At 38.1% G+C, this 18,785-nt stretch overlaps 1 protein-coding gene and 1 long non-coding RNA gene across 2 annotated transcripts in view; one reads left to right on the top strand and one right to left on the bottom strand.

The window, feature by feature from the left end:
- The window catches only part of hpse2 (heparanase 2), a 56,128-nt gene that overhangs the window by 21,474 nt on the left and 15,869 nt on the right, over positions 1-18,785 (bottom strand). The window contains exon 4 of the mRNA XM_034897805.1: positions 529-702. Within this exon, the coding sequence (XP_034753696.1) occupies positions 529-702 (174 nt within the window). The remainder of the gene's footprint in view (positions 1-528; positions 703-18,785) is intronic.
- LOC117960142 lies at positions 1,676-2,679 on the top strand. The gene is made up of 2 exons (XR_004660076.1): positions 1,676-1,958; positions 2,431-2,679. It is a non-coding gene; the product is annotated as an uncharacterized LOC117960142 (long non-coding RNA).

The following is an 18,785-nucleotide window of genomic DNA, read 5'->3' as shown; positions in this document are numbered from 1 at the left end:
TCATTGGAATAAAGTTAACTACGTATGTATTAGAGATGGCATGTAAAAGTATTTATTGAATGTTTCTGAGTGTTTCTAAATGTTGTAGAAAAACAAAACAGCTGAAGACAGACCTTTTTTTTTACTCAATACTGTAGCCTATCATGTTATTTAGTAGGCAGTGGAGCTGGGTGATATGAATAAAATCAAATACTATGATATTTTTACCAAATTCAACAATGTCGATATTTCTGCGATATTGTAGGGTTGACTTTTGGTGCTTTCACAAAAAATGCACACAATGATATTTTAGATAATTATTCATAAATAATGTGGATACAATGAGTTTGTGTGTAAAGGCAAATAACAGAACAGCTAGAACAGTCTGGTAAATTCAGAATTCAGTAATTACGTCACTTTACTGTAATGCAGCCTTTGTGTAAAATGTACAATGATATCTATATGTCTTATATACTGTATCAATGTCAACATACTATCAATATATTGCCCAGGCCTAGAAGACAGCATGTGGTGTGTAGGTGAACTGACCATTGCCCAGCTCCCAAGAGATGTTGTACTTCTTGCCAGCACCGTACTTGAGGAGGCTCAGGGTGGAGGAGGTGTTCCAGGAGTTGTCTGGGTTTCTGTGCAGCGCATTGAGCCCCAGGATCAGGTGCAGACCAGCACAGTCGGCAAAGTTGTACAGTTTGTCTAAAGACCTGGCTGGGAGAAACCCACAAAGCAGTTGTAACTTTGATTCTTTTTACGCAACTGGAATCACATGAACACAATGGAGACCATGTGGAACTTATTGATTCACAGATTTGCATGTTTAGGTACTATAGGATTCTCCTTCTCCAGCAACAACTAGCAGCTCTTGGTACCATAACAAACTATTGTAACTAAAGAAAATACTAACAGACAGAGACTAGGGTTTTCAATTTTGAGTACAAACTAAAAGTCTTGTTTTTATTGTGATTGTGGTACTGTGCACCATATCTAAACAGAAATATTGTTATTGTCATGCGAATAATTTGCTCACGCAACATGGCTGGCTAAAAACTGATAAACAATATGGGGTAAACTGGCTTATAAAACACTACAGGTTCTCAATGCTGAGAAAAAGTAAAAAAGTTGTAGATCACCAAATGTAAAAAGGGCATAGGAAAAACATTGGAATTGTCTTTTTAAACAAACAAGCTCTTTCTCATGTGACTCTTAAAAAAAGAGTGGCTTCTTCTAAATTTTTCAACCTCAGTAAATTGTAATGTAAACAATTAGAAGATTCCATTTCTCAGCGGTATTGTGAATGGAAATTTTGCGTACTGCATTTTGCATAATGGGTGAACTACAGCTGGGATTTATTCTGCAATTAAGTTGTCGTGTGCCATGTACTGAACTCTGTGTTTGTGCATGTGTGTCCATTTTATGCAGAAGACAGCAGAGTCTCTTCTTTAGCAACATTCAGTGAGAATCCAGAAAGACTGCCTTTCCCATCATGGACTCCTGTGGTGATTCACTTCTCAAAGCTGCGAACACAGGATCGCTCTGTTCCTCTGCGGCTGACTACGCACTCACGTTTATGTCTGCTGGTTCCATCAAAGCACATTATTCTCACTAAGCAGTATCAGAGAAGGGCCCTACCACAGATGCTGGGTACCAAACGTGTTTGTTTATATTTCAATGTAGGACTGCAGGCCGCTCCTGGATACCTCAGGCTCTTGTTTTGAAATTTAATCAGTTTAGAGTCATTCCATTAACGTAAATATTAACCTGACATCTGACCCTTACTTCCTAGGTACAAGAGGTAACAGATGAAAACTGTGTACCAGTCTGGTTCAGGCTAGAATTTGCCCTCAGCTGTGGGTTTGGCACCAGCTGAGCTTTACAATGTAGAATGGAGAACAAAAAAAGACCATGGGTGCATGTGAGGTTATTCTTCTGGATACATGTCAAGCTTTTATGCTGTCATGTGAAAGGTGCAAGGTTCTCCAATATTACAATATTTAATAAATGGATGTGAGTGATACAAACGTCTGGCTTTAAGTCAGAGTCAGAATACACTGGAACACAGAACAATGCTTATTAAGTCAAGCTTCAGCACAAATGTGTTTTTTTATGCAGCATTTTCTATAAGCCTTTATTTCCAATAGAACAGTGGTTATGTAAAATCCACGGAGCAAATACAGAGAACAGAAAGATTGCTTGTTGCACCTGGCATTCATTCACTTTCCAGCAATGGCAGGACAAAGCCTGAAAACAAAAGAAAATGCCAGCAGTAACAATGGTTGTATTACACACAGCGCTCTTCTATGTCTCTTGTGTAAACTGTCTGTTCTCCATCTCATTAACAACCACCAATAACGTTATTATCATAACTGCTATTATCATAACTGCTATTATCATAACTTCTTTCCTCTGTGGTTAAATCAGAGTGGTGTATGTTTGCAGGAGCAGAGTTGAGGGCAGCAAGACAGAAAAAGTAACGCCAGATGTGGCTGTCAGGATGAGTGATTCCAGGCCTTTCCTCACCTGAGATCTGAGCAGAAAGCAACCAGCATTGCTCCAAGACACAGCTAGCAGCCCTGCACACACATCATAAAGGCATCATGAGATGCCCCAAGTAGCTTAAAATATTGTTTCTCTACTAGAAGCTGTTTTTAAAAGCGGTATGTAAGATCAAATACATACGTATACGTACTACGTGTTTGGTTTCTGGAGAATTTTACTACTGATGACCAGTGGCAGACAAACTTTCTTCTGTCTTTGCAGCTACAAGGTATGTTGAATGACGAAGTCAAAGGTAGTGCTTGTAATCAGGAAGTGGATTAGAAGTTAAATGATTTAATTTTTTTGTTTATAGGGATTAATTTAAAGGCCATACATCAATTGTTATATGTAGTAGATGGAGCTGAATTGATGAGATAATTAATTATTAGTCGCTCAACAGAAAGCTAATCGGCAACTATTTTGATAAGAAATTGTTTAAGTTTTAAAGCAAAACCTAATGAAAAAAATGGTTCACATCCTCTGGTTGAAGCTTCTCAAATGGCAGTAGTAAATCAAATATCTTTGGAAATTGTCTAAATCTAGGGAAACAAGAAAACAGTAGTAAAATTCCCTGGGAATCGTTTTAATGGTGCATAATTTTCAGTTAAGCAGTTTATGTTTCGGATGCACACAGCTTCTAGCCCGAGGAGGAAGTATAGTATTGCTATCCTATGTAGCCAAGCTCTTGTTTATTCCCTGACAAGAGCAGGGCATCATATGCTTTATTCCAAAGAGTAAAGGATGCTGGGTAGATTCACCCTCCTGGTGTCAGGAAACTGCAGATCACTGAGGCCAAACATGAAAGAGCTCCTATGCAGACACTTGAAAGCCCTGAAGCTACAAATCTGTGATCTCAGTCAGACGAAAGTAATGACATTACCAAGACACTCTGACTTGGTGTGTGTATGCACATGCACACATACCGAGTGTGTCTTTGTGTATGTGTGCTAATATTATCACATCTGTGTAATGCAGAAAAGGAGAAATGTAGCATGATTCAATTAAATATTGTGGAAAATGGTGAATTTAAAGTAAAAGAGCAGCACTTAACGTTATTGGACAATAACTCTCCCAAATGATCTAGTGTTTCACAAACACAGACATAGACAATCAATCCAAAACAACATTGCCTTTACATCTGTTTAAAGTATCAAGCCAGAAAGAACTGGTGCTCATCCCAATGACAATGAATAATAGCTAAGTCAACAACATCATTTTTCACCCTGAGGAAGGCGGTGTGTGCCACTACGCTTGGGTTGTTACTAAGCTCTATTTTACAACATGTACAAGTCTATAAATAGCTAAAAGTTTTTTGGGACTTTTTGCCAGAAGAGTGCCTTGGACCCGTTTTCTTTTTTGACTAATATTATTTTAGTTTGCTGTTTTTTTTTTTTTTTTAAGAATGAGTATTTTATGTTGTAATAGGTTTTAAAACTGGTTTAAAAATTCCCAATTACACATAACACAATGAAGGCCTGTCTAAGAGGTCAGACTTTACTGTACTCACTCAGCTACAAAGTTCCCTTTTATCTTACAAACAGTCCAGCCAGAAACAAGCAGAACAAACCCAGAAAAACAGTGTGTACATGCATGTGTGTGTATGTGCCTGTGTGTGTGTGTGTGTGTGTGTGCATGTGTGTGCAGCGGAAAGAGTGGGGTCTGGATATTGTCAAGCTGTCTATCTGATAGAAAAGCCAGTTCTGTGAAGCAGAGAGGCCGGCAGCATCAGTCAGTGCTATGCCTCATTTCTGCAGCTCTGCATATTCCCTTAAACACTGAGGTAGACATAGGTCTATGTACACTGGGCCTGTATGCACTCACACAAACAGTGTTTGCTGGTTTATATACCACCCACATGAACCAGACACCCATCTGAAGTTTCCAATGAAATGAGTCTTTTCTCTGTAGCTGCACGTTTAGTAAGTTATTGTCATCACACAAGACAGGTGTATTTTTACATGACAGTGTCTTCTGGTGCAGTTTTAAATTATGATCTGATTTGGTTTTAAGCTGCAAGAATTATTTAATCACACTTATAACCTCAATTGCGTGCCGTCACTTATTATTAGACAGACCTGCTTTGGGGATCTTTGGAAAGTCTTCAGATTGAAAAAAGGCGTCACTTAGTTATGAAAAGCAGGTTGCAAGAGGTCAACACATTTTAGAATTGTTTGAGACAGTAAACCACAGTAAAACCCGGTGCCCTAATGCTGTGTTGTACATCAACTGCCAACTGCATCCGTCCACTTACATTTCACACATTAATATTTCACTTCACAATGTTGCCAGAAAAAGGGAGGCAGGCCAAACATTTAAAAATTTAATATTTGAAGCAAGATCTTTTGTTGTCAGGGATTTGTTTTTTTACCTCGCTATAAAGTCAGTTCTTAATGGCTTCTTCTTTATCTACTGTGGCATGGAACGTACCTCATTAGTAAAGATAGCTTAAATGCGTTAATGCTTAAACTAAACAGTAAAGGGCTTGAATTTAAGATTTTCCATTTACACCAGAAATAAAAGTATATACTGTAAATAAAAAGTGATTTCTTGAATTGAAGAAAATTTATTTAAATCTACATTTATAAAATACATATTCTATTTGATCAGTCAACAGCATAGCGTACAGTTCTTAATAAATGAGAGGGAATAAGTCGGGCTTAGTCACCTTAAACCTGCTCTCAACCAGGTTTACCTGGGAGAGCAAAATACATTATTAATGGCATCCATCCGAGCTTGCTTAGTGAAATATCCCTGTGTACTAAGAGGAAAGTGAAAGCAAGAGGGAACAAACAGCATCTTCTTACACTTAAAATTCTAATTCAGATAATTTGTGAAAACAATTCTGGTCTTGGACTTTAAAATCTAAGTTTAGAAATGTGGATATATTCCTACACTCCCCATCAGTTTTGTTTTAGCAAGGAAAATAGGCAGCAAAGTAAAAACTTTGTTTTCTGTCTCTGGTTTCATTCAATACGGAAATATAATGACTTGCTGCCAGATGTAGCTTACTGCATGTTCAGTCCCATCAAAGTCAGTCTGGAACATACAAGTACACGCACATGCACAAACACACACATACACAAACACACACACGTTTACTTAGGTTACTTTTGGGGACATTACATAGACTTACATTTATTTCCCGGAGACTTACCCTTACCTTAACCTTAACCACTGACCCAAAAATCAGCTTTTTCCTCAATTGGGGATATATCCTTTGTCCCCAATTAACAACTCTTTAGACTGAAATATGTCCCTGAAGGTAGTCAGGAATGATCATCACAAACACACACACACACCCACACCCCCACGCACACACACACACACACACACAAACACACACACGCACGCTCACACACGCTTGCTTGAGCTAAGTTCTGGCTTGCTTTTAAAGCCAAATCAAAACCGAATCCTCAAGAGACATGTGCAGACAGGGGAGAAGGCTGTTTAGAGAAATTATTTCTGAGCCTTTTTTCCTGTTTATGGATACAATGTGTTTTTCCATATCTGAAGATGCATATGTTGCAGTCAAGCTTCCAGAGCTCTTTCAATGCATGTGTCCACAGTCACTCCCCCTGCTCAAAACAATTCTCAAAACATGGACTTTTGCAATAATTACTTTGCACTTCTTTCAATAAGAATTCTGTTCATTTTCAGAATTGTGATTCTGACATAAGACATGTTCATAAAATGACACCATTTCACTGTTCCTATATTTAAGAGCATAGATGCTTGTGATTTTCTCTGTCAGCTGTTACAACTCACATTACGTCATCTTGAAGTGGTTAGTGGAACACATGCAGATATTAAATGTGCATTGTGACCTAGGTAGGGAAAGTATGGCGTAAACGTCTAGTCTCAGACTGTCCATCAACCAAACTGTTCTCAACATGCTTGGAACAATTGTGGATGACATTATTTACAGGTCCAATATGTGACATATTTACTGTTATAACTCTAAAAAATTACCCCAATGCATCATCATATATAAAGGAAACATGCTAAGTTGAAATACTGTGTTTTCTGACAACAATGCTAATGCCAGTATTTTTTGCCAGAGTTACCTGTAAAAATGTAAACCCAGCGTGCTACAGCTGTAACATTCGGGATCAACAGAGATAGATTCTACCCAACCTAAAAAAACAATCCAGCATGTTTTTGACAGTTGTGTGACCAGAGACGTAACAAACCCCGGATAAATATTGGAGATATATTTGAAAGATGGAGACAGCTTAGAGCCCAAAAGGACACAGAGTTGGCTAATTTTCTCCTGAACAGGTAGGCTAATTTATCACAGCTAGTAGGGACAGGCATTTTATGTCGTTTCAACATTCGTGTATCTACTCACATTGAATTTTATTGCTGAAGTATCCGAGTTGGTTACTCGCAAAAACAATTGAGACAGCCAGTAAAGTGATCCTGACGGGTCCTGGCTAATGCCGCCATGCTAACCCTGCTAACTGCTAACGTTACAGGAGGACAGGTCAAGTGGGCCATGGCTGTTTACAACGTGCAGCGTGTTTAGCGGCCCGTAGCCGACAGAGTTATTTCAAGCCAAGAAAGGGGGGCTGTAATCATTCAGAGAGTTCCATCTAATGTTAGCTACTCTACAGTGCTGTGGAGTAATGTCTGGCTATGTGAGACAAGCGTCTAGCAACATTGTTGAATGCTGCGGTCTCATTCTGGCATCTAACGTGACCTTTGAGTCTGGGGAGGAGGGGGCGGGGGAGACAAATCTCTCCAGCATTTTGAATTTGTACTGCAGTAACTATTTTAAACACTAGCTGTCAGTTTTACATATTGGACCTTTCACAGATAATTTGAAGAGTATTTTTACATTCATATTTAAAACACACCACGTGAACATGCGGTCATGAAACACTTGAAATTGAACTGCTAAAATATCCAGGAAAACCCAAGTGTGGCACATTTATCATCTGCTCCTCCATCATGGCTTCAATCCCTTTTTTCCAGCAGCTCAATTGATTCATCTAGCAACTCTCTGCCTTCTGTTTCTCATTGGCTCGTCATTTCTACACAAACCAGATCCTCTGTGGCTGCACAAAAAGACACTGTGACTGAAGGTCATCTCAAGACTGACATTTCCAGTGCGCAACTTTTAAAAAAAGATCGTTGAAAGTTTAAGAACCGCTATCGATGCAGTTTGATCACTCATCCATATCGGTCAAAGCCAGACCAGTATACTGTTACAGACGCCGTATCAAAAGCTATTCAATGTGGTGGTTTTGTATGTTCACATGGTGTATCTGCGACTTGTACTGATGTTAACTTGACACTGCATGTTAGGGTTGCGCAGAGGGAGCAATATGGTTCCAATATTTTGTGAGTCTGTGCTGCTCCACCAGCGTGCACAGAACCCAACGCCTCCATGTTTACACACATACATCTCCACATGCACTCTTCTTTCATACAGGATGGCTCCACTCCAGCGAAACCATTCAGGTCAAACCACTTTTGTATTTTGGAAGAACGCTAGATATGTGGTGGGCACCTGTTTTCAATTCTGTTAGTATAGGGGGACCCGTGTGTGTGTGTGTGTGTGTGTGTGTGTGTGTGTGTGTGTGTGTGTGCGTGCGTGCGTGCGCGTGCGTGTAAACAAGTGTGTAAGAGAGAGATTACCTCAATCTGTGAATTTGCTGTGACTAGACTTGCGTGTGGCCCTCTTTTGTGTACCCAGTGTAAGGAATCAGAATCAGAATCAGCTTTATTGACCAGGTATGAAGACACATACGAGGAATTTCCTTTTGGAGCGTAGTTTCTCACAATGTGCTTACACATTCAAAACAAACACTAATACAGACACACTAATATATACATACTCTAAACAGAAACAGTGTAGAGAGATGAGTGCAATGAAGAGTCCAATAATTATTATTAAAATGTGGAACATAGTGCAATGGGTACTGGGATAAATAGATTCAGAGCTGGTGAGTTAGATGAGTGGTATGTTAAAGTGCTCATATCATGCTCATTTTCAGGTTTGTAACTGTATTTAGAGGTTATATCAGAATAGATAGGTTTACATGGTTTAATTTTTTTTTTTAATCTATTTTTTTGTTGTAGTGCACATTGCAGCTCCTCTTTTCACCCTGTGTGTTGAGCTCTCTGTTTTAGTTACAGAGTGAGGCATAACACTTTTGTTCCCTCCATCCAACTACCCAGTTAGAAGTAGAGTATAAGAACGTGCCATGCTAGCTGCTAGGCGAGCATTATAACATCTGTTGCAAAGTGATGCACGTTTTTTCACGGAAGTAAAGGCTGGACTACAATAGAGCTGTTTGGAGCAGTTTGTGAACAGTGTTTTCTGTTGGAGATGGTAAGTGCCTTTGGGGTGGACTTTGGGATTTTTCACTTTGTAAACCTATTACATGCACAAAAAAGATATACAAAGGAAAGGGGGAGGGAAGCCCAAAAAGCATTATATGTGCACTTTAACATTGTTCTCTAAAATACATCCACTCTCTGATGTTGCTGCTGCTGTTTGTGTGTGCGTGTGTGTGTGTGTGTGTGTGTGTGTGTGTGTGTGTGTGTGTGTGTGTGTGTGTGTGTGTGTGTGTGTGTGTGTGTGTGTGTGCTTCAGACTAGGCAAAAGATTACAGTAGACAACAAATCAAAGACAGAGAAGTGGACAAAATAACATCAACTGCCTTTCTTTGGCTTTGAGCCATGTAACTCAAACCACTTGTTAGGGGAACAGGGTGTGAGGGAAATGCATATGGGGTGTGAGTGGTTTTCACATCTGTTTGGCAATGCTCGCCGCCTATCAGACCCTAATGAGAAAAGTACGCTTTTTAGATTCTAATGACCTCACTGTGTTAGGCTTGTAAAGAAACAAGGTGTGTGGAAGTCCAGAGAGAAACATCATCATGTTGTATCTTCACTTTCTTTGCATTATGGAGCTACCTACAAACCACAACCACACACATCCAAAGGAGAAGGAATTTACTAGTTATTACCATGAGCCAAAGCTGTTTATGAATAATCCTGTTATTACAAACTGCCAGGTTTTAGTAACTTGTGAATCTAACAAAGGTTCATATCTATCGAAGGCAAACAAATCTCTGTCAAAGTGATTTTGATAGTTACCGTCATATTAAGCCTGCACGATTAATTTTATAAAATCTCAATCTCGATTCACCCTGTTCACGATTTAATTTATAAATAAATTAGATTTATTTATTTTGTAATCTTTTTTTTTAATAACTTAGGTTCTCATTTCATTTTATGAGCCGAATGCATTCCAAATTAACTACTTTCTTTTTGAGTTTTAAACAAACTGTATAACATAGTTTTTAAAGCGCTCCCAAGCGAACCAGTGTTCTCCCTTCTCTTCATTGAAGCCTCTATGTTTACAGCTTGTGGTGATGCGCAATGTGTTATAGGTGCCCAAAAAAAATCAATGTTTGGTTTAGATAAAATGATCGAGTAAATTTTAATTAGTTTTAGTCTTCGTCAATGTCTTTCATAGAGCAAATAACATTATATATTTCCGACTGTGATATTTCCCGTAGACGTGTATAGTTTCCGACTGGGAACCCAGAAATTCCAACATTCCATGTAAAATTGAACACGACACTCCGTGCCCCCCGCCTGGCCTCTTGGCAGTACCAAAAATCGGAAGTAAGTGGCAGAGTCCTATTTGATTATGACTGTGTCAGATAAAAGCAAGTGCCTTGCAGTGTAAAGTGGTCAAATATGTGGACAGTTTATTACAGGGAAACACCCCACGAATTTTGAAAGTAGCAAAGACAAGGAAGCTAACTTAGCTTACCTTAGGTACAGGAGAATGCCTAGTCCCCTTCCCCCAAACAGAAGCTAACCCTGGTGCGTTACAGTCATGGATGTATTGATATGTAGGACCAGCAGCATGACAGAGACAACCGCAGGACAGAGAACACTACAGGTGGGCTTTCACTGGCGACCCAATGGCTGGTTAGTAAACACACAGGAACACCAAAAGCGGGAGGGACTGTGGGTTAATATGTGGATGAATACTGGGATGTCTAGACAACTGTGTGAGTTGACTGACTTTAAAAAATTTGCCACTTTACTCAACCCAAAGTTCAAAACACCTGTTGATGTCTGTCTTCTTTAGTCTCTTGGTCGTTTTTTTTCCTGGAACATGTCAAACACATTCTGCACTTACTGCGGCGTCTTGTGTTAACTGTTTACATATCTGTGCTCATCATCATATGAACATTGTTTGTACTGGTGTTATTGTTGAATACGTGGTTACTATATATTTCTAAAATTGTATGATGTTTTTGTTGAGTTATTATTACACAATACTTTTCTGACCTTTTCTAATCCCCCAACAGATAACCCATATTACAAAAAAGACTAAATTAATAAAAACTAAACTAAAACTATGCATTTAAAAAAAATCCAAACTAAACTATAATAGCTAACCCGCTTTAAAAACCAATTAAAACTAACTTGAATTTGAAAAAAAAAAGTCAAAAAGTCAAAACAAAACTACAATGAAAAAATGAAAAACTATAATAACCTTGGTTTGATTTGTTTTGTTTTGTCATGTTAAAAAAAATTGACGCTGAGAATCGTGATATCAAATCTAAGCAAAGCACTTGTGATTTATTATTTTCCCCAAATCGTGCATGCCAACATCATAACATCTAATTATTGAAAGGAAGGTAACAAAAAAGGTCTTTTGAGATACGTAAGCTATGCTCCTTAAGCATTCAAGCCTCTGAGTGGGCGGTCCAGTTGACATGTTTGATTGACAGCTTAGCTGGCAGGGGGGCAGGGACAAAATGTAAACAAACTTGTGTAACTGTAGTTTAAAAGCTAAGGACAGTGTTTTTATTTTATTTTATTTTAAGACAGAAGGACCTGGAGGGACTTTGTTTCTGTGCTATGCACCAGCCGGCGCAAGGAGGAGACAGTATTTTCTTAGCAGTGGTGTTGAAGAATATGGACTACACCATTTACCATTTAAACTGAATTTTTTGTTAAGCTGCACCTATTTATATTTTATGTAAACAAATAATTAAATGGCTGTTTAATTCGATGAAAGCACTCATAACTGCGAACCCACAAATAAGTAACACTTTACTTGAAGGTATCTACATAAGATTGACCTGACACTGTCATGAACATGTCCTAAACATTATAAACAAGTCATAAACGTGTATGGCATAACGCTTCTTTTAGTAAAGGTCATTTGGTTTTGTCATGACAAGTTAGGGTTAGGGTCAGGGGTCATGACAGTGCCATGTGTCGTGTCACTCTCATGTAGAAACCTTCCTGTAAAGTGTTACCAAATTATCACTAATTCTGCAGTTTCTCTCAGCTTTACAGAGCCATCTAGCATCTTTCAGCTCATTGTTTCTCACTGATGAGACTGTTCTCCCTCTCAACAGTCTCATCAGCGTCATAAGCTTTTAAGCTTTCCACAACGTTACAGGCTAAACTTGATGTATAGAGAAGGCTATCAAACTCTTAATAACAAAAATATATTGTAGGCCATATATACCTGTAAAAGAACAGCCTGAAGTTCAACAGATTGTGTTTGAACTATATGTTTTCTTAGTAGTTCTGTATTCGCAGCATCTCTTTGAACACATAAAATGTGATTTGTGGGTCAGACATTAATGTTGCTTTGTTTAAGGAAGAGCCATTAAAGATAGGGAAGTGAGGGCCACACCTGACATTTTTACTACCAGAGATTAGTGACAGTCGCCTCCAAAGAAGGCAGTTGTAAAGCTTCCACGTCTAATCCGTTTAGCCATCTCATCACACACCTCTACTGATGCTGTAATTGAGCTCTGATTGCTCTGTAATTGCAGTAAAACAAGACTCTTGCGGGCAGACAGACGGAAACAAGACGGCGAGTAGCCCAGGGCTTTACTGCCCCTGAACCATCAAAGAGTTTGGATTTAAAACAATATCTGTAGGCCTTCCCACGAAACACCTGCTTAGGCTGCAAAACACATTGCAGATCACTGATCAATGATCCACAGGAAAAACATGTTTAGGTTCTTAACAAATGCCTCTTTTAACACCTTGAAATTCATCATTTTCAAAAGTCTTAAGACTGACAAACAATTTGTTTATAGGGTATTTAGGACATCTGCTACATTCCCAGCTCAAGTAGGGTATCCTTGATCCCAGGCCATATGATGGATGAGGGTTATAAAGACCAGATCTCTAGGACGGCAGCAAAGCAAACACATGGTGTCCCAGACTCCCTTTCACTACTAGAATAATCACCATAATCACAGCAATCATCTTCCACTCTCATACCATATCCACACACATTACTTATGCTTCAGTTAAACTGAAGGTTCTTTCTTCAGCTAACCGAGCAGAGCCAGATTAAACAGTTACAGAACCACCAGTTAGCCTTAGAACAGTTGTATACATAATTATACATTTATAATATCAGATGATGGGAAAAGGTATAAACTGTATCTAGTACATTGACCACACCGACTACTTAAGATATTTGTTATTTTGTAATTTAAATATAATGACTTATAATTACCTTATTAAATTAAATTGAATGAATGATGGCATGGTATTTTATAAATGTATGTAATAATTTCATACTTATTCTCTGATAATACCTTAAACCAAACGTGACCAAATGTTTGCCAATGGGTTTAAGCCAAGGAAAAAATGCATATGCACAGTCCCTTAACATATAAAAGAGCCAGATTTTCATATATAACTTTATTGAATGTATAACTCATTTGAAATTCACATTTTTCGTATTCATCTGTAATGCAAAAAATCCATGTAAAAGCTTGAACTATCAATGCAAAACTATTTTTGCAATCAAAGAAAAGTTTTAAAGGCTTTAAATTAGTGAAGTTTCATTTTAAGTGACCCTATTACTTTCTTATCACAGTGGTAAAATACTGATTTGTTGCTACAGCAATGCAAAAGAAAAAGAAAAATAATCATCACATCAATCCTCCAAATTGCTGGCCAGTATAGGCCACACTACAGGGGCCGATGCCTCAGTCAGTCCAACAGCCTCTCTTCCAATAACTCTTAACTTTTAAGTCCCACTTGAGTTTCTGCAGGAATATGTTAAAATAAAGCTGGGATTCGTCCCAGCACCATGATGGATATTCCTGCCATATGTTTATGGAGACCAAGAATGGGACCATTCACCTCAACAAATATCTCCCAAAGTCTCAAAACTGTCTTCTTCAGTCTTGTGCTGCTGCTGAGTTTTCCTGATCCGGTCTGTCGAACACATAACGCTGCATTATAAGAATCTTTTCGACATTTGAAAAGTTTTTTTCTCACCATTTGTGATTTCCATCTTCACTAAAACATGTTGACAGAGGCTTGCACGCAAGTGAGACTTTGATTTGTTTTAATTATTGTGTTTTGGTCAATTAGTGTGCTCAGATGTTTGGAAAGATCACATTGTGCTTCAGTGCTTTGTGGTGACGCTTTCAACTGATGCATAAACAATACTGTACGCTAAAAAGTTTGAAAGCAACTCCACACAGATTCTTTCAGTTATACAAATAAATACCAATACATTTACACCCATTATGGGAAATATATAATAAACTGATCAAACAAATGTTACTGCAAGTTCAAATATCTGAATAAACACAGCGTTTATTTGTTTCATTGATTTGTTTTTCACAATTTAGACAATAATGTATCCATGACCCCCCCCCCCCCAAAAAAAAAAATGTAGTGGGATGTAGTGATTTTTTGTTAGATTATTTTTTTCAAAGTCTCATAGATTAAGTCTTAAAAAGTTGCATCCAAGATTAATTGTATGATTACGGTGGCTCTGTATTTGTTAATATTCCACAGTAGTTTGGATCAATCTGCACTGAAGGTGGGAGGTTACTGTATAATAATGTATCTCCTTTTGTTTGCGGTGATAAGATACAAAATATCATTTGGCAATGGTGAAAATGAAGCACAATAATTAGCTATCTGACTAAAGCACAGACTACAAGTGTAACATGGACAATTGGCTAGTTTGTAAAAGGAGTAAACAAAAGAATTGCAGGTCACACCAGGAATATGTAGGTATGAGCCTGTGTATTCAGACAGATACCCTTTTAAAGGGGTTTAAGTCAGTGCAGAGAAACTGGTTCACATCTGGTAAGAGTAAGATGTTTAAGTTACATTTGGAGGATTTAAAAAACGTTTCATGTTGGGCGGATAAGAACCTAAGCAGATGTTTTACAAGATGAAAAGGCAAAGTGTCCTGTAATATCTTCAATGCCTAGTATCGAACACTGTTTAACACAGAAAAGAATTGTATTCAATTTGTTTACAACACATAAACAAAACATCTTAATCACCTGAATCATCTTAACCCTGCGGATTATTCAACATTTTTATATAACGGTGCTGTCTGTGAGTTTTGTTATCATTTAGAAATAAAAGAGTATGAAGTCTTTGGATTAAAGAGCACTCATTTGCTACTTAGGTCACTCTTGACAAATGCAAGTCTGAAAGCAAATAACTTTTTATGCTATTACAAAAAAAGTTTTACTTGTTTTTCATTTTTATTCGCTCATACATTTTCGAAATGTAACTTGTAATAGGTGATGTACTTTGCCAGAGTGTGCCTTCTGCAAAATATTGCTTATTTTGAAACTCCTGGTTGAATTTCACTTGAACGCTACACAACAGCTAACAATAAACTTCGAAGAAAATTATGATAAATCCATCAGTTGTCCAACACTACAACGTTATCACCTGCAGCATCATTTTAGTGTCGAGATGCTGATGTTGATGTGAATGTGCAGGAGTTCTCCTTGGCTTGGCTCTCTTCTGTTTTGAAGACAGTGGAGTTCACCAAGGAGAGAACAAGTGATGGAGAGCCAGGCTATTAGCATTGCGGGTGGGGCATTCTGGCTTTATCAGACGCCCGGGTTTCCTACTCTGCCAGGGAAAGGACCAGGCCAAGCCAAGTCAAGCCAAGCCAAACATCTGCTCCTGGTTAGAGGTGTCGGCTCCTGCCATTCAAATCAGAGGTTCAAAACTCAGGGAAAGGTTTCACTTTGCCTCCTCTTGCCTGGGCCACTGCAAGCAGTCCTGTACATTCCCTTAGGGAATGCAGGTCTGCCGAAAATACCATAGAAAATTCAATTCCACTTTTCCTTTACGCGCTTCACTCCTCTGACCGAGGAAAATTTCATTACACACTTATGGACTCATTAAATTCCTTCAATAACACAGTGCTGTGTTGCACACAACAGAATTTCAAAATAAAAGTGCTTGGAAGGCAAATAGCTGAGGTCCCTCAATGCATGAGTACCAGTCATGAGTCTTGTCCAGTTATTTCTTTCCTTCTTCCCTCCTCTCTTCCTATCTTCTTTATATCTTTACAACACATAAACGGCTGTATATTACAGTTAAGACACATATTTAATACGCTTTGAATGTGTTGCGCTGCTTAAGTGATGAAAGCCCATAAAATAGTTTACATATTTTCTCTGTCATCTTGTAACCATACATCAGCCGGCATCTAATAAAATCTCCAAATAAAAACCCAAGGCATCAATTACTGGATACTTAGGCCAATTAACAAAAACAGAAACAAAGAGAAACTTTGGCAAATGAGAAAGAAAACAATTTGGTCACACATCTAACATTAAGCTTCCATTACTCTCTAATGAGCTAATAAACTTTTTGGAGGTGACTGATCTTCAGATGTAGCCAAACCGCTATCTGTTGTTTGTCTCAATAAAAGTGGGTTTTAAACTGGCTTCCACATGTGTCCGGTTTCGTCTTACTTTTTAAGATTTACAAACAAACAAATTCCCAGGCTCTGACAGAGGTGTGGGTTCTAACTTTAAAACCTTTTCAACACTCTGTCTGACCAAAACAAACAAACAGTCCATCATGCTTCTCTCCCATCAGTTTACAACAGTTTTTTCATCTGACACAAACAAGTGTAAATAAAAAGCCGCACTGTAATCAGTTGCTAACTAAAGCTGTTCAGAAATCAGTTTCTTTTAAAACAAATGGAAAAGCAAAAAACATTTCTGCCACAAAGTCAGTTTCCCTTTAAGACTTTACATGTCAAATCTTTCCTGGAAATCTGGATTATGTTGTTTGGACCAGGGTTGTTTGGTATTTGGATGGTTGTTTGACAAAGTCTGCAGTGAATCATTGTTTTGGAAGGTAGCTGGGCACCTGTAGAGTTTAAGTTTCTTAAAGGAGACATGAGGTCCGTGGCTAGTTTTCTATACTGATGAATCAAAAGTTTTTCATTGGGGGGAGCAAGAATACAATTCATGAGCTTAATGCCTGCTCATAAAGCTTACAGGTAATTAGACTTAGTATCTCTCCCGTGTGCATTATTTGAGGTAATGTATGCAGCTTTTCATACTAGTTAGCTATGTGCTTCCTTTGAATGATGTTGCGTGACATGAATTTGAGAGAATAAACGTGTCAGTTTGTTCCATTTGCAAGCCAAATAGTTGTGTTGCCCGACTGAATAATGCATGTTGATCTTGATCCGTTTGAATCAAAATCACTTCATTATGTACAGCAACTTATGAGCAATTATGTGCAAAACACTGAACCAACTTGTATAATGCTAACTCTCTCCATTTAGCCAAAGAACTTAGCTTCCAAACTCTCTGATTTAGCAAACCAGTTTCCATCTACAATAAAGCGCAACATCAAATTGTGATGAAACTACGCTTTGCATAGTCTAGTTTATTCGCTAAAACCAGTTGATGGAAATGCTTCTAATCATGTTTTCTTTTTTGCAACATTTTAAAAGTTTACTTAAAATCCACTTGACAGATAGATGTAAACATGACTCGTGAGGCACCGATTTTAGTAAGTGTAGGAAAAATGTTTTTTTCCCTTTATTTAAGCCTAAATGCAGCTTTGGTGAAGAACATACAGGTCACTATGGTATTATTAAAGCCACTTTTTCCATCTGTCATCCCTACTCCATCTCATTAATATGCTGTCTGAATTCACCATCTCTAGCTATCTTACCATATTCAAGACCCTATCGGGACACAGCAGATACTAGAAGACAAAAACATCTCTTTGTAAGTAATTTGTGTCTCATGCTCAGTGAAATCATTTTAACTTTCAGTTGTAACATACAGCTGTTTTCAGAGCTCTTCAGACACCATCTCCCACAGAATAATGCCGGAGTAGCTTCTTCAGAAATCCCTCTGAGGCACATACATGTTATTGTTTTATTTGTCGGGTCAGAAGTCAGTTACGGCCAGGAGCGATGCCTCTGGAGCAGGTAGAGCTTTAGTCTTTTTCACATCCCTTCAACATGGAAGGACATGTTTTCTCAATTATTCTGGGTTTCTTTCTCTGTTGATTTTGCATAGAGTCAAAGCTGTTTAATAAAGTGTAAGAGAAAATCCGATGTCTTCCCTTGTGTGCCGCTCCTAAATGTTGATTTTACTTTCTCCACCCTTTTTGCTTTTGACTTGTGAATTTTGAAGTATTTCCACCCTTTTTTTTTTAGCTTGTGTCTTTTTTTGCTTAGCTAATTCTTACTTGTACATTGACAACTTTGTATTGGATCTACCTGTGTATATTTACTTTTCCCAACAAGACGTTTGTGGTTTTTGTCAATAACATAAAGAAAAAATCCGATTTGATATAGATGCAACCAAGAATATTTTTATCTATTGAAATATAAATACACCAAAAACCATAAAAGTTGTCACATTTACAAATATGCAAGTTTTGTATCATACATATGAAACATGCATTGTCCTGTTTCACATCTGTTTGAGTTTACCGGAAATTTCAAATTTAAAAGTTAGTGGCTTGTGAAAGTTTTTTTGGAAACGCCCTTTTTTTAAGATGTTTTCTTAAGAGAGGTCTGAAGATGTTATTTGTGCTCTGAGGCTGTTGGCGAGTCTAACTAGTGTGAAGCTACTGAACCCCGAGCACTTACAACTTTGCTCAACCTTGAAGACACAGTTTTACACCTCAGGTGCCGACTGGGTTGGTGGGTCTGAACTACCACAGCTAGCAGCGAAGGTTAAAAGATCGGTTCAGGAAAAAAAACACTGAAAACTGTCTTTGTTCGTCTTATATGAGAACAAACGTTTTACTCATCTTTATATTTTGTTCTTTCTTTGCTCTTTTTACACCTCTGCTTTTCCCCCCCAAGTATGTTGCTGGTATTTAACTTCTCCCTCTATCCCCCTTTCCCTTCCCTCTCTCTTAATCTAACTTTGTTCCCTCTAGCTTTTGTTTTCCCACTTTGAGGGCTGAGACCCGAACTGTGA

This window comes from Etheostoma cragini, chromosome 17 (assembly GCF_013103735.1).
Source record: "Etheostoma cragini isolate CJK2018 chromosome 17, CSU_Ecrag_1.0, whole genome shotgun sequence".
Classification (NCBI taxonomy): Eukaryota; Metazoa; Chordata; class Actinopteri; order Perciformes; family Percidae; genus Etheostoma; species Etheostoma cragini.
Note: the sequence above shows the minus strand (reverse complement) of the source record. Positions and strands in the feature narration are given on the sequence as shown.